This window comes from Ranitomeya imitator, chromosome 10 (genome assembly GCF_032444005.1).
Source record: "Ranitomeya imitator isolate aRanImi1 chromosome 10, aRanImi1.pri, whole genome shotgun sequence".
NCBI lineage: Eukaryota > Metazoa > Chordata > Amphibia > Anura > Dendrobatidae > Ranitomeya > Ranitomeya imitator.
This window is the reverse complement of record NC_091291.1, coordinates 23691498-23718834: the sequence shown is the minus strand read 5'-3', so window position 1 is coordinate 23718834 and position 27337 is coordinate 23691498. Positions and strand designations below refer to the sequence as shown.

The 27337-nt window shown below is 46.4% G+C and overlaps 1 protein-coding gene across 1 annotated transcript in view; it reads right to left on the bottom strand.

Annotated features, from left to right (window-relative positions):
• LOC138652111 (B-cell receptor CD22-like) overlaps positions 1-27337 on the bottom strand; it is a 54032-nt gene extending 26695 nt beyond the window's left edge. Inside the window, exons 1-4 of the mRNA XM_069742852.1 lie at positions 26720-27337; positions 9685-9808; positions 9366-9424; positions 8928-9290 (exon numbers count right to left, since the gene is read on the bottom strand). Coding sequence (XP_069598953.1) covers positions 8928-9290; positions 9366-9411 — 409 coding nt within the window. The 5' untranslated portion in view covers positions 9412-9424; positions 9685-9808; positions 26720-27337. The remainder of the gene's footprint in view (positions 1-8927; positions 9291-9365; positions 9425-9684; positions 9809-26719) is intronic.

The following is a 27337-nucleotide window of genomic DNA, read 5'->3' as shown; positions in this document are numbered from 1 at the left end:
GTGTGATTGATGGGCACGAGCAGTGCATATGTTCCCCTGTCTTCACTCCCCTCCTTCCGCCTTCTTCTGACTGTGCGGCCTCATGGCCGCGGCATGCGATAAGGGATCAGCTGAGGCCGCCCAGTCTGAAGCAGGTGTAAGGACATGTGTGAGCGGCGAACATATTTACTGCACAAGGCCACGAATCCCAGCACCGCAGTGTGACTTTAGGAAAAGCCACTGTGGGTCTGGGATTTATGGCCATCGTTAATCGCACCGGCCAACATGAAATGAGGTCATGAGACGGCCTGCACTAACAGGGTATTGCCAAGGGATAACACAAGAGCGCAGTTTCCTGTACTGCAAATAACAACGGTAAGGAATCTGCGCACAGCACCTAGGTGTAAATTTGTACACCTGTGCTGCGTCTCCTTAAAAAGACTAGTAGTCACGCCTCCACTACTGTTTGACAGTATAATGGGCTAAATAGTGTACGTGTTTAATTCAGCGTGTGCAAGGAGCAAAATTAAATAGAGCAACCTTTGACTTGTGCATCATTAATGCTGTTCAAGGTGTGGCTCTTGTACCTTGCAACACCTGAGGGGGGGGTTAAAGGTAACCTTTGAAATTGGTTCAACTAGGCTTCGGCCTACACTCTGCTCCTCTACTCATCCTGCTGACCCTGGGCTCAAACAACGCCAGTTTCTGCCCGGACATGCTAGCTGCACAGAGAAAAACACCAGCCAATGTGTTAGTGGGGTTCAGCACCGCCAGCTGTTCCCCTGCTGTGTAGTCGGCATCGTGTCCAGCACAAGCCACGCTGGCACAACTGACCAAAAGCTGCCACCAGTGCAGGCTTCGGCCTACACTTTGCTCCTCTCCTCCTCCTGCTGACCCTGGGCTCAAACAACGCCAGTTTCTGCCCGGACATGCTAGCTGCACAGAGAAAAACACCAGCCAATGTGTTAGTGGGGTTCAGCACCGCCAGCTGTTCCCCTGCTGTGTAGCTGGCAACGTGTCCTGCAAACGCCACGCAGGCACATGAACTGAAATTGAAGGGAGCCTGCCCCCCACACCCCCAGGTGTTTCTATGTATAACAGCCACCTTGTACAGCAGTACTGCTGCATTTGTACAAGGTGGCTGACTTTTTCTCCTTGCACACGTTGAACTCAACAAGTACAAAATGTGTCTCATTACAGACCATTACAATGTCCCTGAGGTGTGACTTTCCTTTTTAATGACACGCAGCACCCCCATTGTTAGCGCTGCCCGTCTCCTGACATCATTGGTTGGCTGGCTGTGCCTGTGCATCCCCCCTGCCCGACACAACACCCCCCGTTGTCTCATATATTTTGACTGCGAGGGTGTGATTGATGGGCACGAGCAGTGCATATGTTCCCCTGTCTTCACTCCCCTCCTTCCGCCTTCTTCTGACTGTGCGGCCTCATGGCCGCGGCATGCGATAAGGGATCAGCTGAGGCCGCCCAGTCTGAAGCAGGTGGGTGGGTCTGGGATTTATGGCCATCGTTAACCGCACCGGCCAACATGAAATGAGGTCATAAGACGGGCAGCTCTAACAGGGCATTGCCAAGGGATAACACAAGAGCGCAGACTCCTGTACAGCAAATAACAACGCTCAGGAAGCTGCGCCAAGCACCAAGGCGTTATTTGGGACACCTGTGCTGCGTCTCCTTAAAAAGCCAAGTCACGCATCCACTACAGTTTGACTGTAGAATGGGCTAAATTGTGTACGTCTTTCATTGAGCGTGTGCAAGTAGACAAATTAATAGAGCAACCTTTCACTTGTGCAGCATTAATACTGCACAAGGTGTGTCTCTTGTACTTTGTAACACCTGAGGGGGGGTTAAAGGTTTCCTTTGAAATTGGTTCAAATAGGCTTCGGCCTACACTCTGCTCCTCTCCTCCTCCTCCTGCTTCAACACGGGCTCTAACATTGCTAGTTTTTGACCGCAAGTGCTAGCTGCACAGAGAAAAACACACGCCATTGTGTTAGTGGGGTTCAGCAACGCCAGCTGTTCCCCCACTGTGTAGCCGGCAAAGTGTCCTGCAAACGCAACGCAGACACAAAGCTGCCTCCAGTGCAGGCTTCGGCCTACACTCTGCTCCCCCTGCTTACCCTTAGCTCCAACACCGCTAGTTGGGGCTCTAGGAAGACAATCCTTAATAGGCAACGCATCTGGGTTCCAGCACCGCCAGCTGGTTCTCGGCAGTGTTCTTGTCACAGGTACTCCCTCGTGCCAAGCCTGGTTTCAGCACCGTCAGCTGTTTCCGGGTTGTGTCAAGCTCACTGAGACGCCTATGCTTGCCCCGTCGTGGTGCGGTCGGGTTAGCCAACTCCAGGGTGCCTCCAGTTTAGGAGCTTCCTATGTGGGCTGCGTGAACTGGTAGTCAAGGCTGGTTCTGTAGTGCCAGTAGGCCCAGCTCCCCCTGTAGGACTGTTGGGGTTCGGTAACTGCGGCTGCCTCGCGGCCTAGCTGTTCTCTCCTCTCCTGTGGGCCTTGGGGTCCACCACCTGGTTCCAGCACCGTCAGCTGGTTCCGGGCCGAGCCTTTGGCTTAGGTGCCTCCTCCTGGGTATCCGAGTTCCGCCAACGTCAGGCGGTCCTTTGTAGTGCTTTTAAGCGCGGGCACCTACAGCTTAGTAACCGGGTTCCAGCACCGCCAGCTGGTCCTCGGTCGTGCCATTGGCTCTTGCACACTGGGGCAACGCATCTGGGTTCCAGCACCGCCAGCTGGTTCTCGGCAGTGTTCTTGTCACAGGTACTCCCTCGTGCCAAGCCTGGTTTCAGCACCGTCAGCTGTTTCCGGGTTGTGTCAAGCTCACTGAGACGCCTATGCTTGCCCCGACGTGGTGCGGTCGGGTTAGCCAACTCCAGGGTGCCTCCAGTTTAGGAGCTTCCTATGTGGGCTGCGTGAACTGGTAGTCAAGGCTGGTTATGTAGTGCCAGTAGGCCCAGCTCCCCCTGTAGGACTGTTGGGGTTCGGTAACTGCGGCTGCCTCGCGGCCTAGCTGTTCTCTCCTCTCCTGTGGGCCTTGGGGTCCACCACCTGGTTCCAGCACCGTCAGCTGGTTCCAGGCCGAGCCTTTGGCTTAGGTGCCTCCTCCTGGGTATCCGAGTTCCGCCAACGTCAGGCGGTCCTTGGTAGTGCTTTTAAGCGCGGGCACCTACAGCTTAGTAACCGGGTTCCAACACCGCCAGCTGGTCCTCGGTCGTGCCATTGGCTCTTGCACACTGGGGCAACGCATCTGGGTTCCAGCACCGCCAGCTGGTTCTCGGCAGTGTTCTTGTCACAGGTACTCCCTCGTGCCAAGCCTGGTTTCAGCACCGTCAGCTGTTTCCGGGTTGTGTCAAGCTCACTGAGACGCCTATGCTTGCCCCGTCGTGGTGCGGTCGGGTTAGCCAACTCCAGGGTGCCTCCAGTTTAGGAGCTTCCTATGTGGGCTGCGTGAACTGGTAGTCAAGGCTGGTTCTGTAGTGCCAGTAGGCCCAGCTCCCCCTGTAGGACTGTTGGGGTTCGGTAACTGCGGCTGCCTCGCGGCCTAGCTGTTCTCTCCTCTCCTGTGGGCCTTGGGGTCCACCACCTGGTTCCAGCACCGTCAGCTGGTTCCAGGCCGAGCCTTTGGCTTAGGTGCCTCCTCCTGGGTATCCGAGTTCCGCCAACGTCAGGCGGTCCTTGGTAGTGCTTTTAAGCGCGGGCACCTACAGCTTAGTAACCGTGTTCCAGCACCGCCAGCTGGTCCTCGGTCGTGCCATTGGCTCTTGCACACTGGGGCAACGCATCTGGGTTCCAGCACCGCCAGCTGGTTCTCGGCAGTGTTCTTGTCACAGGTACTCCCTCGTGCCAAACCTGGTTTCAGCACCGTCAGCTGTTTCCGGGGTGTGTCAAACTCGCTGAGACGCCTATGTTTGCCCCGTCGTGTTGCAGGCGGGTTAGCCAACTCCAGGGTGCCTCCAGTTTAGGAGCTTCCTATGTGGGCTGCGTGAACTGGTAGTCAAGGCTGGTTCTGTAGTGCCAGTAGGCCCAGCTCCCCCTGTAGGACTGTTGGGGTTCGGTAACTGCGGCTGCCTCGCGGCCTAGCTGTTCTCTCCTCTCCTGTGGGCCTTGGGGTCCACCACCTGGTTCCAGCACCGTCAGCTGGTTCCAGGCCGAGCCTTTGGCTTAGGTGCCTCCTCCTGGGTATCCGAGTTCCGCCAACGTCAGGCGGTCCTTGGTAGTGCTTTTAAGCGCGGGCACCTACAGCTTAGTAACCGTGTTCCAGCACCGCCAGCTGGTCCTCGGTCGTGCCATTGGCTCTTGCACACTGGGGCAACGCATCTGGGTTCCAGCACATCCAGCTGGTTCTCGGCAGTGTTCTTGTCACAGGTACTCCCTCGTGCCAAGCCTGGTTTCAGCACTGTCAGCTGTTTCCGGGTTGTGTCAAGCTCACTGAGACGCCTATGCTTGCCCCGTCGTGGTGCGGTCGGGTTAGCCAACTCCAGGGTGCCTCCAGTTTAGGAGCTTCCTATGTGGGCTGCGTGAACTGGTAGTCAAGGCTGGTTCTGTAGTGCCAGTAGGCCCAGCTCCCCCTGTAGGACTGTTGGGGTTCGGTAACTGCGGCTGCCTCGCGGCCTAGCTGTTCTCTCCTCTCCTGTGGGCCTTGGGGTCCACCACCTGGTTCCAGCACCGTCAGCTGGTTCCAGGCCGAGCCTTTGGCTTAGGTGCCTCCTCCTGGGTATCCGAGTTCCGCCAACGTCAGGCGGTCCTTGGTAGTGCTTTTTAGCGCGGGCACCTACAGCTTAGTAACCGGGTTCCAGCACCGCCAGCTGGTCCTCGGTCGTGCCATTGGCTCTTGCACACTGGGGCAACGCATCTGGGTTCCAGCACCGCCAGCTGGTTCTCGGCAGTGTTCTTGTCACAGGTACTCCCTCGTGCCAAGCCTGGTTTCAGCACCGTCAGCTGTTTCCGGGTTGTGTCAAGCTCACTGAGACGCCTATGCTTGCCCCGTCGTGGTGCGGTCGGGTTAGCCAACTCCAGGGTGCCTCCAGTTTAGGAGCTTCCTATGTGGGCTGCGTGAACTGGTAGTCAAGGCTGGTTCTGTAGTGCCAGTAGGCCCAGCTCCCCCTGTAGGACTGTTGGGGTTCGGTAACTGCGGCTGCCTCACGGCCAAGCTGTTCTCTCCTCTCCTGTGGGCCTTGGGGTCCACCACCTGGTTCCAGCACCGTCAGCTGGTTCCGGGCCGAGCCTTTGGCTTAGGTGCCTCCTCCTGGGTATCCGAGTTCCGCCAACGTCAGGCGGTCCTTGGTAGTGCTTTTAAGCGCGGGCACCTACAGCTTAGTAACCGTGTTCCAGCACCGCCAGCTGGTCCTCGGTCGTGCCATTGGCTCTTGCACACTGGGGCAACGCATCTGGGTTCCAGCACCGCCAGCTGGTTCTCGGCAGTGTTCTTGTCACAGGTACTCCCTCGTGCCAAACCTGGTTTCAGCACCGTCAGCTGTTTCCGGGGTGTGTCAAACTCGCTGAGACGCCTATGTTTGCCCCGTCGTGTTGCAGTCGGGTTAGCCAACTCCAGGGTGCCTCCAGTTTAGGAGCTTCCTATGTGGGCTGCGTGAACTGGTAGTCAAGGCTGGTTCTGTAGTGCCAGTAGGCCCAGCTCCCCCTGTAGGACTGTTGGGGTTCGGTAACTGCGGCTGCCTCGCGGCCTAGCTGTTCTCTCCTCTCCTGTGGGCCTTGGGGTCCACCACCTGGTTCCAGCACCGTCAGCTGGTTCCAGGCCGAGCCTTTGGCTTAGGTGCCTCCTCCTGGGTATCCGAGTTCCGCCAACGTCAGGCGGTCCTTGGTAGTGCTTTTAAGCGCGGGCACCTACAGCTTAGTAACCGTGTTCCAGCACCGTCAGCTGGTCCTCGGTCGTGCCATTGGCTCTTGCACACTGGGGCAACGCATCTGGGTTCCAGCACCGCCAGCTGGTTCTCGGCAGTGTTCTTGACACAGGTACTCCCTCGTGCCAAGCCTGGTTTCAGCACCGCCAGCTGTTTCCGGGTTGTGTCAAGCTCACTGAGACGCCTATGCTTGCCCCGTCGTGGTGCGGTCGGGTTAGCCAACTCCAGGGTGCCTCCAGTTTAGGAGCTTCCTATGTGGGCTGCGTGAACTGGTAGTCAAGGCTGGTTCTGTAGTGCCAGTAGGCCCAGCTCCCCCTGTAGGACTGTTGGGGTTCGGTAACTGCGGCTGCCTCGCGGCCTAGCTGTTCTCTCCTCTCCTGTGGACCTTCAGGTCCACCACCTGGTTCCAGCACCGTCAGCTGGTTCTCGGCAGTGTCTTTTGCTCTTGTACCTTCTGCTCCCCATCCTGGTTCCAGTACCGTCAGCTGGTTCCGGGCAGAGCCTTTGGCTTAGGTGCCTCCTTCTGGGTATCCAAGTTCCACCAACGTCAGGTGGTCCTTGGTAGTGCTTTCGGGCACGGGTACCTCCTGCTTAGTAACCGGGTTCCAGTAATGTCAGCTGGTCCTCGGTAGTTCCATTGGCTCTTGGACCTTCGGCTACCCATCCGGGTTCCAGTACCGTCAGCTGGTTCTCGGCAGTGTCTTTTTCTCTTGTACCTTCTGCTCCCCATCCTGGTTCCAGTACCGTCAGCTGGTTCCGGGCAGAGCCTTTGGCTTAGGTGCCTCCTTCTGGGTATCCGAGTTCCGCCAACGTCAGGCGGTCCTTGGTAGTGCTTTTTAGCACGGGTACCTCCTGCTTAGTAACCGGGTTCCAGTAATGTCAGCTGGTCCTCGGTAGTTCCATAGGCTCTTGAACCTTCGGGTAGCCATCCGAGTTCCAGTTCCATCAGCTGGTTCTTGGCATTTTCTCAGCCTTCTTGTACCTTCTGCTACATTTCCAAGTTGAAGACCCTAAAGTCGACGACCCGGAAGACCACCCCGATGACGACGACGACGACCCGGAAGACCACCCCGATGACGACGACGACGACGGCGGAGACGACGACGGCTGAGACGACGACGGCGGAGATGACGACACTGGAGACGACGACCCTGGAGACGATGACATGGAAGACCGAGAAGCAGAAGAACAAGAGGCTGCAGAACAAAGAGCAGAAGAACATTAAGCATAAGACTTAATATCAGAGCAAAAGATATTATCTAAATTATATGCAGAAGAAGACTAAGCAGTGTATGGGGGTGAGTCCGTTCCTCCTCGTGGTGCCCCTGGATAAAGCCTGATGCTGCAGGCCAAACTGAACGCGGACAAATGTAACTTTTGTGACTGGCAGAACGGAAGGTGTAATCTTCCAACTTTTATAGATAACAACTATGGGAATGCCTGTCACAAATGAGAATATGATGAAGAAGTAGAATAGGAAGAATAATAACAGTGGAATAAAAAGAATATGTAGAATAGGAAGAATAATAATAGTTGAATAAAATGAATATGAAGAATGTAATAAAAAAAAAATAGGTAGAAGATGAAGAAGAAGATGAATAAGGTGAAGAAGAAGTTGATGTCAAAGATGCTGATGATGATGAAGATGAAAGTGTGGGAAAAGTAAAAAAAAAAAAGAAAAAAAAAGAAGGGGAAGGGCGTGGAATAGTGAAACATCAATATCTGACAAAATAAAAAAAAATTTACATACTCAATATCTTTTTCACTCCGAACGTCTTAAAAAAAAAAAAAAAACATGCTATTCTATTTGATTGGGCTAAACCTCATTGCCTTTAATGTCTCCGCCACCTCCCACAATACATCCTACATTATTCTTAGTTGTTTTCCTTCATGTAGAATGAACCTACAAGGCAAGAAAGGGTTTATTTTAATTCCGATATTTTGGTCCCATTGACTTGCATTGGGATCGGGTATCGGTATCGGCGATATCCGATATTTTTTGAATATCGGCCGATCCTATCCGATACCGATACTTTCCGATATCGGAAGGTATCGCTCAACACTAGTTATCAGTTAGGAATACACCACTTTTATTTTACAATCTATTAGATTTAGACGTAAAGTGATATCCAGAGATCGGTTTCAGTTAAATCCAAACATGGTTAATTATTTAGCCAAATAAAACTTTTACGGAAACCATATTGTCTTCTAATTTGGTAACCATGTAAGACTCCATTTCTGGATATTCTTGCTTTCGAGGTTATCATTTGCCTAGAATATACATGTTACATGCTTTTTGTTTTGTTTTTATGTACTGGGGTTGTTATAGCCTTTACCGTGGGGGATTTCTTTTTGTTTGACCATTCTTTTATCATGGACTCCATATGCTCGAATCAGTTTTTTTCACATGGAATAATTTTATGGCTTTTTTTCCTGTGTGTATTTGATCCTTCTTCAGATTAGCTGGCCTGATAGGACATCACATGAGTATCATGCTACAATGGTGATATCATGCCAGACTAATTAAAAGAAGAATTGGGGATTCCAGGAGGTGGTTTTCCGGGCTCCCGTGTCATGGCCACCCACCTGGTCGATGGACTGTGTCCTACAAATTGAGTTGCACCAACTCTGGCTATCACTTAGTCTGTGGATGGGCGATAACTTGTTTTTACTGGACAACCCCTTTAACTGAATCAAAATCTTTAGTATCCAACTCAAAAGGATGAAAAATGGTTTGTTAAGAATGATGAAAAGGTTATTTCAGGATACGTCCAAGAAAAATGATAGGTGATGGTGGTCGAATTTGGGTAGTAGGGATGTGTGAAATGTAGGAACGTTTTTCAAGATGTATTTGCCTGGCTGCGGGTGTAAATGATCTTTTAATTAATTAAATTAATTAATTAACTTAATATTGGCATATTTGCACACATCCATTTTACTACTTATATGAACGCATACACATATAATATGCGGTAGTAGAACACGTCGTAGAAATGAATAGATATAATGATTCAATACATTGGAAAGGATTTCCAGTGGTTCCTCGTATTATCCTATTTTTTAATTTACCTGTGAGATCAACAGTAACAGTTTTTGAATGTAGCTTAAGTGCATTTATTTTTCTTTCTTCTGTGATGCCTGGATAATATTTGTCTTCATCGTCTTCTATTACAGGATCTATCCGCAGTGTACAGCTCTTATCTCCCGGTACCAGTGAGGTCCGACCTTTATACATCTTAATTACTGAAGATGAGTCCTTGGTGTTGAGGATCTCTTGATATCTCCATTTATCATTTAAGTACCACACAGTGTCGGACGCTCCTGAGCTCCAAGCGAGATGATATGTACAAGGAATCTCCAGACAGGATCCAATGAGAGCAGTAATCTTAGGGGGAAACGTCCATTGCTGACAGACAGAACCTAGATAGAAGCCTGGAAACAACGAGCACAATATTTGTCCGGATTCACAGAATTTCATTACATCAGATTATTCTTGAGAATATTTACCTTGACAGATAAGGAGAAGATAAATCTGTTTCTTTGGATCCATCATGGGTTAGGTTTTTCTAGAAACCAATCACAGACACTTAGGTGATGTAAAACAGATACAATCATGGGTTCCTATCATTAAAATATTCTATTTGTAAGTATTGACTAGTGATGAACAATTCTGGTAAAATTTAATTACCGGTAATCAGATATGCTCGGATTTGGCTAGGAAATTCATTGAATTAATTTGCTGCAAATCAAATATGTTACATTATGATATATCTCCAGGCCACATGGTATATTATATAGAGGAAAAACAAAACAAATATATACTCACCTCGCAAGACTCTCAGCTGTTCTGCCGCGTGAGTCCTCTTATTCTCTGGTGCAGTCTTCAGATGTCCTCTCCAGATCAGTCTTCCACATCCCAGGAATTTTGGCTCATCCTCAATTCGGTAGGCCTAGAAACATCATAACTGGGCTTCAGGCAATGTCATGATGACATTTAGAGACCTAGTCACTGGCAATATCTCAAGTGACTTCATAACATTGAGTAGTGGACATGATGGTGGTACAGCGCAACGTAGTGATGTCTTCAGGCTTAGAGATGAATGGAGGGGTCCAAAGATGCTGGGACGCAGCAGAAGAGACCAGAGCAGTTACTTGAAGAACAGACTGAAACAGAGAGGGGCCGTATGGCTGGGTAGGTGAATGTAATATTTCTATTTTTCTAAAGATTTTTTACAGTACCGTTTTGCTTGATTTGCCAAAAGTAAACTATTAAAAATTCAGATTTGCTTGAAGTCACATATTTTGAAAAATGTTAAACTACTTTGATTATTTTAGAATAGATTTACTTATCATTAATTACATAAATATGCATTATTAAATATATTATTTGGGGTTACTATCATCCATGTATGATAATACAAATGAAAATGACTATGAAAAATCATTTGGGGCAATGTCCTTGCTTGTAAACCTCTTAGAATTGGTAATATACAACATATGTTCCATAGTGACTGCTAGAGATTGACACATTTAGTTGAGTTTCATTGAATTGTACTCAAATTTGCCAAAACTTTGTATACTCCGAAATGCAGATTTTTTTTGTAATTTTCCTCCTTGTTAAATCAGCTAATGACTTCAGCAAGCAGCAGTGGTAAGAAAAGATGCCAAGGATTATATGGGGGAGCACGAGCAGTATAGGTTGCAGTAGATGTTTTTGTAGTTTCCAAAATTGATGCAAATACAGTATGTAAAAAATCAAATTGTATTCAAGTTGTACATCACCTTTAGCGTTTATTTGCAAAATACAGAGTCCCAAGAAGTAAGGAGGCCGTTTTCCATCTCCAAAGCAGGTGAAATATAGCCTTATGATGAGCTATTGGCCTATATATTATTTTTGCACAGGGATTCTCTTCTGTACAGGTCCACCAGTGCACATATATGTACATTATTGCAATCGCTCACGGAGAGACGTGGCTTCATGATGGCAGTCAGGGCCAGATGAAGATATAAGATCTACTCATTTTGGTAAATACGCTGAGGTCTACTTTAATCAGGAAAATAAAGCAGCCACTAACTCTTTTATCAGCAAAACATATGATATCTTAAGGGAGCTATATATTTTTATGCAGCTCCTCACATGGCTTGTATTATTACTTTACAGACATGTTAAGATGACTGTGTTGAAAAATGGGCCAGTGGCATCTGCAAATTGTTGACATCACCTGCTTCATGTGCACATCTACACTTTGCAGATGATTTCTAGAGCATATATGCATTTTTCTGGTCCATAAAATAGTTCAGAATAGTAACTGTAGCATTTGTTTCTGTCATGCATCTGGTGTTGAACCCTTTAGGCCAGGCTTTGTAGTCAGCTTCTCTGTCCACCAAGCCACGGCAGATGTACCTTTTTTCTGAGTGTTTAGCTTCTGTTTTCTTAGCTTTAGTCTTTTTAGGGTAACAGGTGTTTTCATTTACTCATTTGTCTGCCCTATCACCTTTCAGGTGCAGCTTTATATATAGTTTCGGCCTGCTGGTCATAATCTCATTTGGATGTCTACTCATACTGCTGTAGATTAAGTCAGTCAGTGAAAGACCAGCTAGGGTTTATCTCTCTGCTGTTTATGATCTTTACCCTGCACCTATTTTCTGTTTCTTTTTAGGGAGTAGGTGGCAAATTCTCTAAGAATACCTACTTAATCCTTTATTTTGAATTTTGTGGTTTGTTTTACTCACTTTGAGCTCTCTTTCTATTTCAGCACACTTTCCCTTCTTTAGGAAATTTGTACTCTGCTCTGCCATTGGTTCTTTAGGAAGAACGTGTGGCATGCAATGGCCTTTCAGGTAACATAGGTCCAATTTGCCATTGTCTAGTCTGTTCTTAGGGCTATCTCAGCTCTTAAAGGAATCACTAGGGATTGTAGGATCAGAATCTCTAACCGGCAGGGTGGGTTGCAGATTTAGTGTGTTCCTTATTTTCCCAAGTGAGTTGCTACATTACCATAAAAATTTTCCATCCAGACCATCGATCCATGTAGATATTTTGCCATGTACATCGGCAGACTAGCTGTGATGGGTCTGTGTGCTATGTGTTGAGTCCATATAGTACATAGACAGCACACTGACCAATTATACATTCACAATTTTGGCTGGGTTTGGAGAGATAGCCGTCAACCAAACAGTTGTCTCGTATATGGACAACCAAAGGCATTGCTTCGTCAGTTGAGAAGAACTTTGGAAATGCTATTTTAGGTTATTAGATGTAATTGGACATCAAATCCTCAATATAAACTCAAGTTTGGCTAAGTTTTAGAGCTGTTAGTGCGTGGTTCCCTTGCTGGCACTGCGAAACATATCTATATGGTTGGGATGTTCAAAACTATTGAAAGTGGATCATGAACATCTTCTGAAAAGCAATTGATCAGCATATTTTGCTGATGGTTCAATTGATATTTCTTTTGCCATCCTTAAATTCTTTTAGTCTTAAGAGAGATAACATAATTTCCCAGAGTATGTCATTAGCTAAGATGTTATCTCCTTAATTGGAGAACTTAGGTTTCATTCCACCTCCAGCTTTGGGTCAGAAAAATGGATAAAATATACAGAATAGAGTAATAATTTAGTTGGGATACTATACAGCTCACTAGCCTCAAATTCAACAGGTGACCTTTGTTAGTATTCAAATCAACTTAGTTTTACAACTCTTTCTCTGCTGTAACTCTACTCAGCAGCAGTTCATACCTAGCTAACCCTAGTCGTAAAGAGTACCGTCCACTGTAATATTTTATTTAAAGTAAGCACCTCCTCCGATGGCTGTTGCTCCACTGATTCTGGAACAATTTTTCTTTTCCTTCTGCACCTCTTTGTTTCTATGTTATGCCCTCAATAATAAAAGTGCTAATTTTCCCTTCAAATAACTGGGCATGTGCAACAAAACAACTTTATGGGTGTGGTCATGTTTTGATTGGCCAGTGTCAGAAAAGAAAAATCAAACATCAAAAAGAGAATGTCTTGGGTATATGCCCAGTTGGTTTAAAGGAAAATAAACATCTTTATTTCCGGGAGACATAACTACGGAATGGAGTAGTGCAGAATTTAAAGGGACACTGTCACCTGAATTTGGAGGGAACAATCTTCAGCCATGGAGGCGGGGTTTTTGGGTGTTTGATTCACCCTTTCCTTACCCGCTGGCTGCATGCTGGCTGCAATATTGGATTGAACTTCATTCTCTGTCCTCCATAGTACACGCCTGCGCTGTGCAAGATTGCCTTGTGCAGGCATGTACTACGGAGGACAGAGAATGAACTTCAATCCAATATTGCAGCCAGCATGCAGCCAGCGGGTAAGGAAAGGGTGAATCAAACACCCAAAAACTCCGCCTCCATGGCTGAAGATTGTTCCCTCCAAATTCAGGTGACAGTGTCCCTTTAAGAAAAAAAGTGTTCCAGAATCAGTGGAGCACCACTAATTGGAAGAATTTCTCAGAATAAATTCAACATTGACAGTACCTTCCAATAGGTGGTACTAGAGTTCTAGTTCTCTTCCTCTCTGAAGAGACAATTTGCATAATTATCATATTTCCCAGGGGAGCATTGCGGCTTTAAGTCTCCTCATCTCGGCATGCTTAGCATGTCAATCTCTGCAAGGAGAAACGATACCTATTGGATAACGGTCGGACACCTCTCAATCAGCAAAACCAGATCTCCGCTTTGCACTGATGAGGGGCAGTACCCCGAAACACAGTGTCTGCAAATTGAGATTCTGGTTTCTGAAATGTTTTACAACTCTATGCTACTCATTGTGACCAGGATTTTATTTTTACAATTTAATAATGTATAATGTAACCTCAGCCTGAAGCAATTATTAAGAATTTGACCACATTTATCTAACACTGTTTTCAAGTTTGCTCCAGATAAAGTTGGTTGGAAAAACAATTTAAATTTAATTGTTCAGAAATTAGAAGGTAGAAAGTTCCTCTTTCTCTATTTCTTTACACCCAGTCGGCACTGCAGTGTCATCTCATTAGTGATAAATTGTGTGATTAACCCCTTTCTGACATACAGTTACGTCATAAGTCAGGTCCCTAACTTTAATGTGGACTCGCACCCAAAGCCCAGATCTTTCCTGGCAGATGATGGCTGATTTATCGTCACAATTAGAGTTGAGCGACCTTGACCTTTTTAGAGTCGAGCCGGGTTTCGCGAAACCCGACTATCTCAAAAGTCGGGTCGAGTGAAATCGGCCGATTATGACGTAAAGTCGGGATCGACCGAAACACGAAACCCAATGCAAGTCAATGGGGCAGCATAGTCGGCAGTGAGTGGGGGCCAGGAAAACACCTAGAGTGCCCATTTTAATGTCAAAACCATCCATTCTTCTTAATGAAGCTTGTCAAGCGTAATTTACCTTATAATAATTGGAAGGCATTTGAAATTGGGGGTCATTTGGCTAAAGTTCTGTGGGGTAGGGCTGGTTCAAGTAATTAGTGGGCCCAGGAAATCTGGACCACGTCACGGCAGTGGAGCAGGGAGAGGTAAGTATTTCAACTTTGCAAGTGCTGTGATCCTGAGCAAGCAGGGGGGGCCCACTTGTTGGCATTGGCACTGGCACAGGGCCCCTCAAAGTACAGCGGTGTGTTTGCACGGCGGGGGCGCCTCCCACCGGCAGCAACACTTTTGCGTACTATGAGAGGCCCTGTGCCAGTGACGTCGCCAACTAGTATTCCTCCCCCCACCTGATGAAGGAACCTGCACTTTCATCTGCACCTTCCTCTTTGTCCCCGTGTAAGGTGGTATGGTATGCGGGAAGAGCAACCTGACTTTCAGCAGGGTCACAATGTTGTTGTGTAGCATGCACGGGGAATGTTGCGTTATGGGTCAATGTACCAGCAGACTCATCTATCACTGGCTGGGCAATGGGCACGATGAAGTGGAAACACAGATATAGGCCCAAAGAATAAAGTGGGCTAAATGCAGTTCAAAATTGGTAACACAGGAATAACCAGGGGGCATTGCAGTGGAGGACAACTGGAATGAGAGGCTGACACAGAGAGTAGGGCCATATCAGTAAGTAGTCGAAATGCAGTTCAAAATTGGCAACCGTAGTAAACAGGCGGCACAGCTTTGTTCAGTGGAGGAGAACAGCAAGGAGTGGCAGACACCGATAGTAGGCCCCAACCCAACTAGTAGGCCAAATGCAGTCTAACATTAACAACTACTTAACGAGAGCCTGAAAAGGGAATTTCAGGACAGGAAACCAGGAGAACAGCAAGGAGTGGCAGACACCGATAGTAGGCCCCAAACCAACTAGTACGCCAAATGCAGTTGTTCCATTTAACCACAATTTAATGAGAGCCTGAAGATAGAAGCTCAGGAAAGGCAACCTGGGGAACACCTTGGAGTGTAACACACCATCTCTCTCCACCCCATACCCATTTTGTAGGCCTAATGCAGTGTACTTTTCTACAACTACTAAACGAGAGTCGGAAGACCGAAGCAATGGCAAGGAAACCTGGGGAACACCTTGGAGTGTAACACACCATCTCTCTCCACCCCATACCCAATTTGTAGGCCTAATGCAGTGTAGTTTCCAAGAACTACTAAACGAGAGCCGGAAGATCGAAGCTCAGGAAAGGCAACCTGGGGAACACCTTGGAGTGTAACACACCCTCTCTCTACACCCCATACCCAATTTGAAGGCCTAATGCAGTGTAGTTTCCAAGAACTACTAAACGAGAGCCGGAAGATCGAAGCTCAGGAAAGGCAACCTGGGGAACACCTTGGAGTGTAACAAACCCTCTCTCTACACCCCATACCCAATTTGAAGGCCTAATGCAGTGTAGTTTCCAAGAACTACTAAACGAGAGCCGGAAGATCGAAGCTCAGGAAAGGCAACCTGGGGAACACCTTGGAGTGTAACACACCATCTCTCTACACCCCATACCCAATTTGAAGGCCTAATGCAGCGTAGTTTCGAACAACTACTAAACGAGAGCCGGAAGATCGAAGCTCAGGAAAGGCAACCTGGGGAACACCTTGGAGTGGAACACACCATCTCTCTACACCCCATACCCAATTTGAAGGCCTAATGCAGCGTAGTTTCCAACAACTACTAAACGAGAGCCGGAAGATCGAAGCTCAGGAAAGGCAACCTGGGGAACACCTTGGAGTGTAACACAACGTCTCTCTACACCACGGAAGGGCTGATTCTTAGGAAGGAAGGCTGTTGGAAATAAGCATTGCGCGTCCGAGGGTGATTATATTCTTATTAGGTATATACTCACCCTCGGACGCGCCCTGCTTCTTTATTTGTAATGAATGTTTATTTGCAATGTGGTTTTGACTTACTCTATTTTTTTGGTAAATAATGATTTTATTATTTTCATTGTTTTGCATCTTCTTGGCAATAATATAAAGAAGACGCGACAGGACAACACTCGGTGGATGCCATATCTGTGTTTTCAATTTAAAAAACCTTTCAGTTAACTACTTGCAGGAGAAAGTAATTGTAGCTGGTGGCCATTTTTAGTACTGTACCAGATTTTAGTTGTGTGTTTGTTTTTAATGTTAAAATGTCTGCATTTGATATCTCTCCAGTATTTTCTTTTTTGTAAGCAAAATACTTATTTTTATATTTTCTGAAGTTGGTTCCAGGGGTACACGGGCAGCAGTGCCCTGGTCAGTGTAGTAGTAGTTGAAAGAATGGACCGCAGACAGGCATCGAAGGCCTAAAATAAAAAAATTGGGCTGGCTGTAGGCAATTTTAAATTGGTTCCAGGGGTACACGGGCAGCAGTGGTGTGGTCAGTGGAGGCCTAGTGGAAGGAGTGACCGCAGACAGGCATCGAAGGCCTAAAATAATAACACATGGCTGTAGGCAATTTTAAATTGGTTCCAGGGGTACACGGGCAGCAGTGGTGTGGTCAGTAGAGGCCTAGTGGAAGGAGTGACCGCAGACAGGCATCGAAGGCCTAAAATAATAACACATGGCTGTAGGCAATTTTAAATTGGTTCCAGGGGTACACGGGCAGCAGTGGTGTGGTCAGTGGAGGCCTAGTGGAAGGAGTGACCACAGACAGGAATCGAAGGCCTAACATAACAAAAATGTCAATACAATGGTATTGTCAGTGACAGGCATTGAAGGATGTCAGCGCATAGACTAAACATTGGTGGAGCTGTGAGATAATTTTGCAAGTGGTAGAGCACTGTTTGAGCTGGGGTGGGGGGAAACTGTCTTGTGGCCGGCGGTACAGGCCCAGGGCCCCTCATATTACAACGGTGTGTCTGACGTTGGGTGCGCACCACCACCGCCAGAGACACTTTATTGTACTAGGAGGGGCCCAGTGGCAGTGCCGTCGACCAAAAGCGGGCTCACCCACCTCTTCAGACAAACTGCACTCTCACGGGTGCTGTCGCCAAGTGTCGATACCACGGCCCCGTGTGGGGAGTTTGGCCATTTAGTGAGGTGTAAACATGTCGTATGCTGGACAATCAGGTGCTGAAAATTACGAGATTGGAAAAGGCATTCAGAATAGTCCACAGGCAAGACCTTTTCATAGGAAAGCTAGGTGTCAGCCGGGCAAGGTGGGGCAAAAGATTTCGAAATCCAGTTGTGGTTCATTTTAATGAAGGTTAGATCATCTACATTTTGGGTAGCCAGACGAGTCCTTTTTTCTGTTAGTATTGAACCTGCAGCACTGAATACTCTTTCTGATAGGACACTAGCTGCCGGGCAAGCAAGCTCCTGCAATGCATATTCTGCCAATTCTGGCCAGGTGTCTAATTTTGATGCCCAGTAATCAAATGGGAATGACGGTTGAGGGAGAACATCGATAAGGGATGAAAAATAGTTTGTAACCATACTGGACAAATGTTGTCTCCTGTCACTTTGAATTGATGCTGCAGTACCTGTCCTGTCTGCGGTCATAGCAAAATAACTCCACAACCTGGTCAGAAAACCCCTCTGGCCAATGCCACTTCTGATTTCTGCCCCTCTAACTCCTCTGGTCTGCTGACCCCTGCAGCTCGTGTGAGAACGATCACGGGCGCTGTGTGCAGGGAATGCCAGAAGCAAACGGTCAACAAGAGTTGATTGTTTGGTTGCTAATATTAGTTCCAAGTTCTCATGTGGCATTATATTTTGCAATTTGCCTTTATAGCGAGGATCAAGGAGGCAGGCCAACCAGTAATCGTCATCATTCATCATTTTAGTTATGCGTGTGTCCCTTTTGAGGATACGTAAGGCATAATCCGCCATGTGGGCCAAAGTTCCAGTTCTCAAATCTGCGGTTGTGCTTGGTTGAGGGACAGTTTCAGGCAAATCCACGTCACTTGTGTCCCTCAAAAAACCAGAACCCGGCCTTGCCGCGCCACCAATTTCCAGTGGCCCCGGAAAAGCTTCCTCATTAAAAATATAATCATCCCCATCATCCTCCTCGTCCTCCTCCTCCTCTTCGCCCGCTACCTCGTCCTGTACACTGCCCTGGCCAGACAATGGCTGACTGTCATCAAGGCTTTCCTCTTCCTCAGCTGCAGACGCCTGATCCTTTATGTGCGTCAAACTTTGCATCAGCAGACGCATTAGGGGGATGCTCATGCTTATTATGGCATTGTCTGCACTAACCAGCCATGTGCATTCCTCAAAACACTGAAGGACTTGACACATGTCTTGAATCTTCGACCACTGCACACCTGACAACTCCATGTCTGCCGTCCTACTGCCTGCCCGTGTATGTGTATCCTCCCACAAAAACATAACAGCCCGCCTCTGTTCACACAGTCTCTGAAGCATGTGCAGTGTTGAGTTCCACCTTGTTGCAACGTCTATGATTAGGCGATGCTGGGGAAGGTTCAAAGAACGCTGATAGGTCTGCATACGGCTGGAGTGTACGGGCGAACGGCGGATATGTGAGCAAAGTCCACGCACTTTGAGGAGCAGGTCGGATAACCCCGGATAACTTTTCAGGAAGCACTGCACCACCAGGTTTAAGGTGTGAGCCAGGCAAGGAATGTGTTTCAGTTGGGAAAGGGAGATGGCAGCCATGAAATTCCTTCCGTTATCACTCACTACCTTGCCTGCCTCAAGATCTACAGTGCCCAGCCACGACTGCGTTTCTTTCTGCAAGAACTCGGACAGAACTTCCGCGGTGTGTCTGTTGTCGCCCAAACACTTCATAGCCAATACAGCCTGCTGACGTTTGCCAGTAGCTGCCCCATAATGGGAGACCTGGTGTGCAACAGTGGCAGCTGTGGATGGAGTGGTTGTGCGACTGCGGTCTGTGGACGAGCTCTCGCTTCTGCAGGAGGACGAAGAGGAGGAGGAGGGGGTGCGAACGGCTACAGCCAATTGTTTCCTAGACCGTGGGCTAGGCAGAACTGTCCCAAACTTGCTGTCCCCTGTGTACCCTGCATCCACCACATTTACCCAGTGTGCCGTGATGGACACGTAACGTCCCTGGCCATGCCTACTGGTCCATGCATCTGTTGTCAGGTGCACCTTTGTGCTCACAGATTGCCTGAGTGCATGGACGATGCGCTCTTTAACATGCTGGTGGAGGGCTGGGATGGCTTTTCTGGAAAAAAAGTGTCAACTGGGTAGCTCGTAGCGTGGTACAGCGTAGTCCATCAGGGCTTTGAAAGCTTCGCTTTCAACTAACCGGTAGGGCATCATCTCTAATGAGATTAGTCTAGCTATGTGTGCGTTCAAACCCTGTGTACGCGGATGCGAGGCTAAGTACTTCCTTTTTCTAACCATAGTCTCATGTAGGGTGAGCTGGACTGGAGAGCTGGAGATCGTGGAACTAGCGGGGGTGCCGGTGGACATGGCAGACTGAGAGACGCTGGGAGATGGTATTGTTGCCACCGGTGCCCTAGATGCAGTGTTTCCTACTACGAAACTGGTGATTCCCTGACCCTGACGGCTTTGGCCTGGCAAAGAAACCTGCACAGATACTGCAGGTGGTGTGGAAAATGGTGGCCCTACACTGCCGGAAGGGATGTTGCGTTGCTGACTAGCTTCATTGGCCGAGGGTGCTACAACCTTAAGGGACGTTTGGTAGTTAGTCCAGGCTTGCAAATGCATGGTGGTTAAATGTCTATGCATGCAACTTGTATTGAGACTTTTCAGATTCTGTCCTCTGCTTAAGGTAGTTGAACATTTTTGACAGATGACTTTGCGCTGATCAATTGGATGTTGTTTAAAAAAATGCCAGACTGCACTCTTTCTAGCATCGGATACCTTTTCAGGCATTGCAGACTGAGCTTTAACCGGATGGCCACGCTGTCCTCCAACAGGTTTTAGCTTTGCCACGCGTTTTGGGCAAGATACGGGCCCGGCAGATGGAACCTGTTGCGATGTTGATGCCTGCTGCGGCCCCTCCTCCTCCGCTTCAGAACTGCTGCCGCCTGCACCCTGTTCCCCCAATGGCTGCCAATCGGGGTCAAGAACTGGGTCATCTATTACCTCTTCTTGTAGCTCGTGTGCAACTTCGTCTGTGTCACCGTGTCGGTCGGTGGTATAGCGTTCGTGATGGGGCAACATAGTCTCATCAGGGTCTGATTCTTGATCAGCACCCTGCGATGGCAATGTTGTGGTCTGAGTCAAAGGACCAGGATAGTAGTCTGGCTGTGGCTGTGCATCAGTGCACTCCATGTCAGATTCAACTTGTAATGGGCATGGACTGTTAACTGCTTCACTTTCTAAGCCAGGGACGGTATGTGTAAAGAGCTCCATGGAGTAACCCGTTGTGTCGCCTGCTGCATTCTTCTCTGTTGTTGTTTTTGCTGAAGAGGACAAGGAAGCGACTTGTCCCTGACCGTGAACATCCACTAACGACGCGCTGCTTTGACATTTACCAGTTTCACGAGAGGAGGCAAAAGAGCTAGAGGCTGAGTCAGCAAGATAAGCCAAAACTTGCTCTTGCTGCTCCGGCTTTAAAAGCGGTTTTCCTACTCCCAGAAAAGGGAGCGTTCGAGGCCTTGTGTAGCCAGACGACGAACCTGGCTCCATAGCTCCAGACTTAGGTGCAATATTTTTTTTCCCACGACCAGCTGATGCTCCACCACTACCACTACCCTCATTACCAGCTGACAATGAACGCCCCCGGCCACGACCTCTTCCACCAGACTTCCTCATTGTTTTAAAAATGTAAACAAACTAACGGTATTTGTTGCTGTCACACAACTTACACGGTGAGCTATAACTTCAGTATGATTTAGCTACCCCTTTACAGGTGGGTGAGACCACAACGAAAATCAGCCACAATGTTACACACTCTGTTGTTGTTGGCAACAAATGAGATGGCACACACGCAGGACTGTCACTGAAGCGCAAATGTAAATATTTATCTCCCACTGATTTGTGTTTGTTTTTTTTAAAAGGGAGACTTCAGAAAAAAAAAAAATTAAAAAAAAATTATTTTTTACAGAAGAATTTATAAAACAAATAAAATGAAATGATTGTTTCAGGGAGAATTTAGGAAAAAAAAAAAAAAAAAAGGCTTTGTAGGGCCCACTGAGTGAGAGAGGACGCACACAGGAGTCAGGAGTGGCACACAAGCCCAGAGGCCAATATTAATCTCCCACCGATTGATTTAGTTATTTTTTTTGGTAGATTTTGGAACCCAAATCAAGCAAAAAAATTAATAGGCTTTCTATGGCCCACAATTGGGGAGAGAGAGAGAGATGGCACACCCAGGAGTCAAGACTGGCACACAAGCAGAAGGGGCAATATGAATCTCCCACAGATTTTTTTTTTTTTTTCAGGGAGACTTGAGAGAAAAAAAAATACAAAAAAAATGATTTTTTTCAGGAATAATTTAGAAACCAAAGAAAATAAAATGATTGTTTCAGGGAGAATTTAGAAAACAAATAAAAAAAAAAAATAGGCTTTCTAGGGCCCACTGAGTGACAGATGACGCACACAGGAGTCAGGAGTGGCACACAAGCCCAGAGGCCAATATTAATCTCCCACTGATTGATTTAGTGATTTTTTTCAGGTAGATTTTGGAACCCAAATCAAGCAAAAAAATTAATAGGCTTTCTATGGCCCACTATTTGTGAGAGAGATGGCACGCTCAGGACTGGCACACAAGCCCAGAGGCCAATATTAATCTCCCATTTTTTTTTTTCCAGGGAAAATTTATAAACCCAATAAAAAAAATAATAATAAATAGGCTTTCTATGGCCCACTATCTGAGAGAGAGAGATGGCACGCTTAGGACTGGCACACAAGCCCAAAGCCCAATATTAATCTCCCACTGATTGATTTAATGATTTTTTCAGGTAGAATTTAGAACCCAAATCAAGCAAAAAAATTAATAGGCTTTCTATGGCCCACTGAGTGAGAGATGGCACACACAGGAGTAAGGAGTGGCACACAAGCCCTGAGGCCAATATTTTTCTCCCACTGATTGATTGATTGATTTTTTCAGGTAGAATTAGGAACCCAAATCAACCCAAAAAATAAATAGGCTTTCTATGGCCCACTGAGTGAGAGATGACACAGACAGAGATGGCACTCTAGCAGAAATGTCAATCTTAATCTCCCACAAAAAAAAAAAAAAAAGGAACTGTCCTTCAATTACTATCTCCCTGCAGTAATCTCAGCCAGGTATGGCAGGCAGCAATAAGGAGTGGACTGATGCACAAATTAAATAAAAAGTGTGGACAAACAAACAAGATAGCTGTGCAGAAAGGAAGGAACAAGAGGATTTGTGCTTTGAAAAAAGCAGTTGGTTTGCACAGCGGCGTACACACAGCAATGCAGCTATCAGGGAGCCTTCTAGGGCAGCCCAATGAGCTACAGCGCTGAGGGAAAAAAAAAAAAAGGAGCTTCCACTGTCCCTGCACACCGAAGGTGGTGTTGGGCAGTGGAAATCGCTACAGCACAAGCGGTTTTGTGGTTAATGGACCCTGCCTAACGCTATCCCTGCTTCTGACGAAGCGGCAGCAACCTCTCCCTAAGCTCAGATCAGCAGCAGTAACATGGCGGTCGGCGGGAACTCCCCTTTATAGCCCCTGTGACGCCGCAGACAGCAAGCCAATCACTGCAATGCCCTTCTCTAAGATGGTGGGGACCAGGACCTATGTCATCACGCTGCCCACACTCTGCGTTTACCTTCATTGGCTGAGAAATGGCGCTTTTCGCATCATTGAAACGCGACTTTGGCGTGAAAGTCGCGTACCGCATGGCCGACCCCGCACAGGGGTCGGATCGGGTTTCATGAAACTCGACTTCGCCAAAAGTCGGCGACTTTTGAAAATGTTCGACCCGTTTCGCTCAACCCTAGTCACAATCCATTTTGGGAATTGTGGCAGCTCTGGCTCCACTCTGTTTTAAATGTAGCTTTTTTCCTTTCAGGACCAGCTAGGATTAATGTCATTTTTTCCCTCAACTGCAGAGATGCTGTGGTCAGCTGATGTGGGTGGTGACCACTAGTGATGGGCGATTATACTCGCAGCTTGGGCGGTCTCCGATTATTTTGGCGTGCTCGGAGATTTAGTTTTCGTCGCCTCAACTGCATGATTTGTGACTGCTAGACAGGCTGAATACTTGTGGGAATTCCCTAACAAACAGGCAACTCCCACATGTATTCAGCCTGTCTAGAAGTCACAAGTCATCCAGTTGAGGCAACGAAAACTAAATCTCTGAGCATGCCAAAATACTCGGAGGACACCCCTGATGGCGATGGGGGGGAGAACCCACTTAGGGCATTAGGGGAGTTCAGGGACAGACTCAGGTTTGAGCTCAGGAGGTGATTATCCCCCATTTCCCTATCACTAGGGCCTTCCTCTTTCCATTACCATCCCATTGTGTGTGTTGCGCCATCCGCTGACTGACCCTCAGTTGGGTCCTGTCACATTGTGACAATTATTCAATCATCATCTGCCTCTAACAACTTTGGATGGTGTGAGATCACCTGCGGCTGTTAACATGTTAAATGCTGCTGTCAATCATTGACAGCAGCATTTAACATGCAGAGAAAGTGATGGGCTGCAATGACAGCCTGGGGGTCTTTGTGTTTGTCATGACGATACTCCCGTGAAAGTCAGCGTTTAGCTAACGTACATAGGAGACTGTGATTTTTGCCATACATAGCAGTGTTGATACACTGCTATGTATGGTACAAGAGATCAGAAGATCTCAGGTTCGAGTCCCCTATGGGGACTAATAAATACAGTAAAAAGTGAAAAAAGTGAAAAAAAATTGTTTTTAGAAATATGGAAAAAAATTCAAACATTTAAATCATTCCCCTTTTGCCCCAATAAAAATAAAACAATTAAAAATACACATATTTTTTTATCATAAACGTCTGATCCATCAAAGCATAAAATAAATTAATCCGATTGGTAAACGGCTTAACGAGAAACAAAAAATCAAAACAATAGAATGACTTGATAGAATCAATGAAAACCCTATATTAAGGGTCACCAATCTAACCCAAGAAGAGGTGCGAAACCGGCTAAATAAGATTAAAATAGATAAATCTCCGGGTCCGGATGGCATACACCCACGAGTACTAAGAGAACTAAGTAATGTAATAGATAAACCATTATTTCTTATTTTTAGTGACTCTATAGCGACAGGGTCTGTTCCGCAGGACTGGCGCATAGCAAATGTGGTGCCAATATTCAAAAAGGGCTCTAAAAGTGAACCTGGAAATTATAGGCCAGTAAGTCTAACCTCTATTGTTGGTAAAATATTTGAAGGGTTTCTGAGGGATGTTATTCTGGATTATCTCAATGAGAATAACTGTTTAACTCCATATCAGCATGGGTTTATGAGAAATCGCTCCTGTCAAACCAATCTAATCAGTTTTTATGAAGAGGTAAGCTATAGGCTGGACCACGGTGAGTCATTGGACGTGGTATATCTCGATTTTTCCAAAGCGTTTGATACCGTGCCGCACAAGAGGTTGGTGCACAAAATGAGAATGCTTGGTCTGGGGGAAAATGTGTGTAAATGGGTTAGTAACTGGCTTAGTGATAGAAAGCAGAGGGTGGTTATAAATGGTATAGTCTCTAACTGGGTCGCTGTGACCAGTGGGGTACCGCAGGGGTCAGTATTGGGACCTGTTCTCTTCAACATATTCATTAATGATCTGGTAGAAGGTTTACACAGTAAAATATCGATATTTGCAGATGATACAAAACTATGTAAAGCAGTTAATACAAGAGAAGATAGTATTCTGCTACAGATGGATCTGGATAAGTTGGAAACTTGGGCTGAAAGGTGGCAGATGAGGTTTAACAATGATAAATGTAAGGTTATACACATGGGAAGAAGGAATCAATGTCACCATTACACACTGAATGGGAAACCACTGGGTAAATCTGACAGGGAGAAGGACTTGGGGATCCTAGTTAATGATAAACTTACCTGGAGCAGCCAGTGCCAGGCAGCAGCTGCCAAGGCAAACAGGATCATGGGGTGCATTAAAAGAGGTCTGGATACACATGATGAGAGCATTATACTGCCTCTGTACAAATCCCTAGTTAGACCGCACATGGAGTACTGTGTCCAGTTTTGGGCACCGGTGCTCAGGAAGGATATAATGGAACTAGAGAGAGTACAAAGGAGGGCAACAAAATTAATAAAGGGGATGGGAGAACTACAATACCCAGATAGATTAGCGAATTTAGGATTATTTAGTCTAGAAAAAAGACGACTGAGGGGCGATCTAATAACCATGTATAAGTATATAAGGGGACAATACAAATATCTCGCTGAGGATCTGTTTATACCAAGGAAGGTGACGGGCACAAGGGGGCATTCTTTGCGTCTGGAGGAGAGAAGGTTTTTCCACCAACATAGAAGAGGATTCTTTACTGTTAGGGCAGTGAGAATCTGGAATTGCTTGCCTGAGGAGGTGGTGATGGCGAACTCAGTCGAGGGGTTCAAGAGAGGCCTGGATGTCTTCCTGGAGCAGAACAATATTGTATCATACAATTATTAGGTTCTGTAGAAGGACGTAGATCTGGGGATTTATTATGATGGAATATAGGCTGAACTGGATGGACAAATGTCTTTTTTCGGCCTTACCAACTATGTTACTATGTTACTATGTTACTTGAGCAACATTGCAATAAAATGCAATATGATGCGATTAACACATCATATCTACCCCAAGATTATATCAGTAACGATTTCAACTCAGGGTAAAAAAATAAATCTTCACAAAGCCCCATAGGCTGAAAATTGAAAACATTATGGATCTTGGAAAATGGTGGCATAAGCTATTTTTTGTTTTTAAATTTTTTTTACAACTTAAATTTAAAAAAAAATCAAAAAGCTATACATGTTTGGTATCTGCACACTCATCCGGAGAATCATATTGCCAGGTCAGTTTTACCATATAATGAACATGGTAAATAAAAAAAAAACATGAAAATTGGAGAAATTGCCCTTTTTTTTCCAATTTTTTTAATTTGTCTTTTTTTTTCCACTTTACAGTACATCACATGATGAAATATGAAATGAATGGTGTCATTCAAAAGTACAACTTTTTCAGCAAAAAAAACAAACCCTCAAATGGTTATGTAGACGGAAGAATGAAAAAAGAAATAAAAACGAAAAATGAAAAATAGCCATGTAGGGAAGGGGTTAAGACAATTTTAATTCAGTAGCGACAATTGAAGACAAATTATTCACCCTTAGACATTAAAGACAATATTAGCATAATGTTACATATAAAGAATGTATGTAACGAGGAGCACATAGTGTATGAACTCTGGGAATTACACTATATCAGAGGTGCGAAATTACAGATGTAACAAATATTCCAGATCTAACACTTCTTATAGATCAGGTAGCTAATATTTAGTTGATTCTCACATAATTAAAATTAATGAACAATTAATTACATACCAAGTCCCGTGAGTAGAATGAGACACAACCCAGTCGCCTGCATCTGACATTTGGGGAAGCAAATTACCTTATTTCCTGAAACTTGCAATATCCTATTTTGCAAACAATTATTGATTTTTCCGTTAACAGAACAGCTATTGTGCTTTCACAGACGACGAGGCGACCAAAGAATTGGCTCTTCACTTTAATAACGTAAATGGTTATTCCCACTGTTGCAATATTTTTCACAAAATACAGTAAATGTTTGCAGTCACTCTATATAAACTCCTGCAGAATTCGGAATCTTAACATAGTGCACACCGCATGTTGTCAGGATTCTCCAATGTTGCTGCCAAGGGCGGGAGGTCACGTGTCGATTTAGATGTGCCCAGCCTCCCTCAAATCAAGCGAAATGAGATATGGCAGCTTATCAAGTCAGTATGTGACTACATGTATGCAAATGGCATGCTTGCTGTTGTGAATTCTGCTCTTGGGTTCCCTCCAGTGGTTGTAGGTAGTAATGCAGTTGTCTCTGAGTCACAGACCTGGCCAGGTGTATCGGATGATTACAATTCTGACTGGGATATTTAAGTGGGCAGGATCCTTTAGCCCTTGCCAGTAGTCAATGTTCCTTGTGAA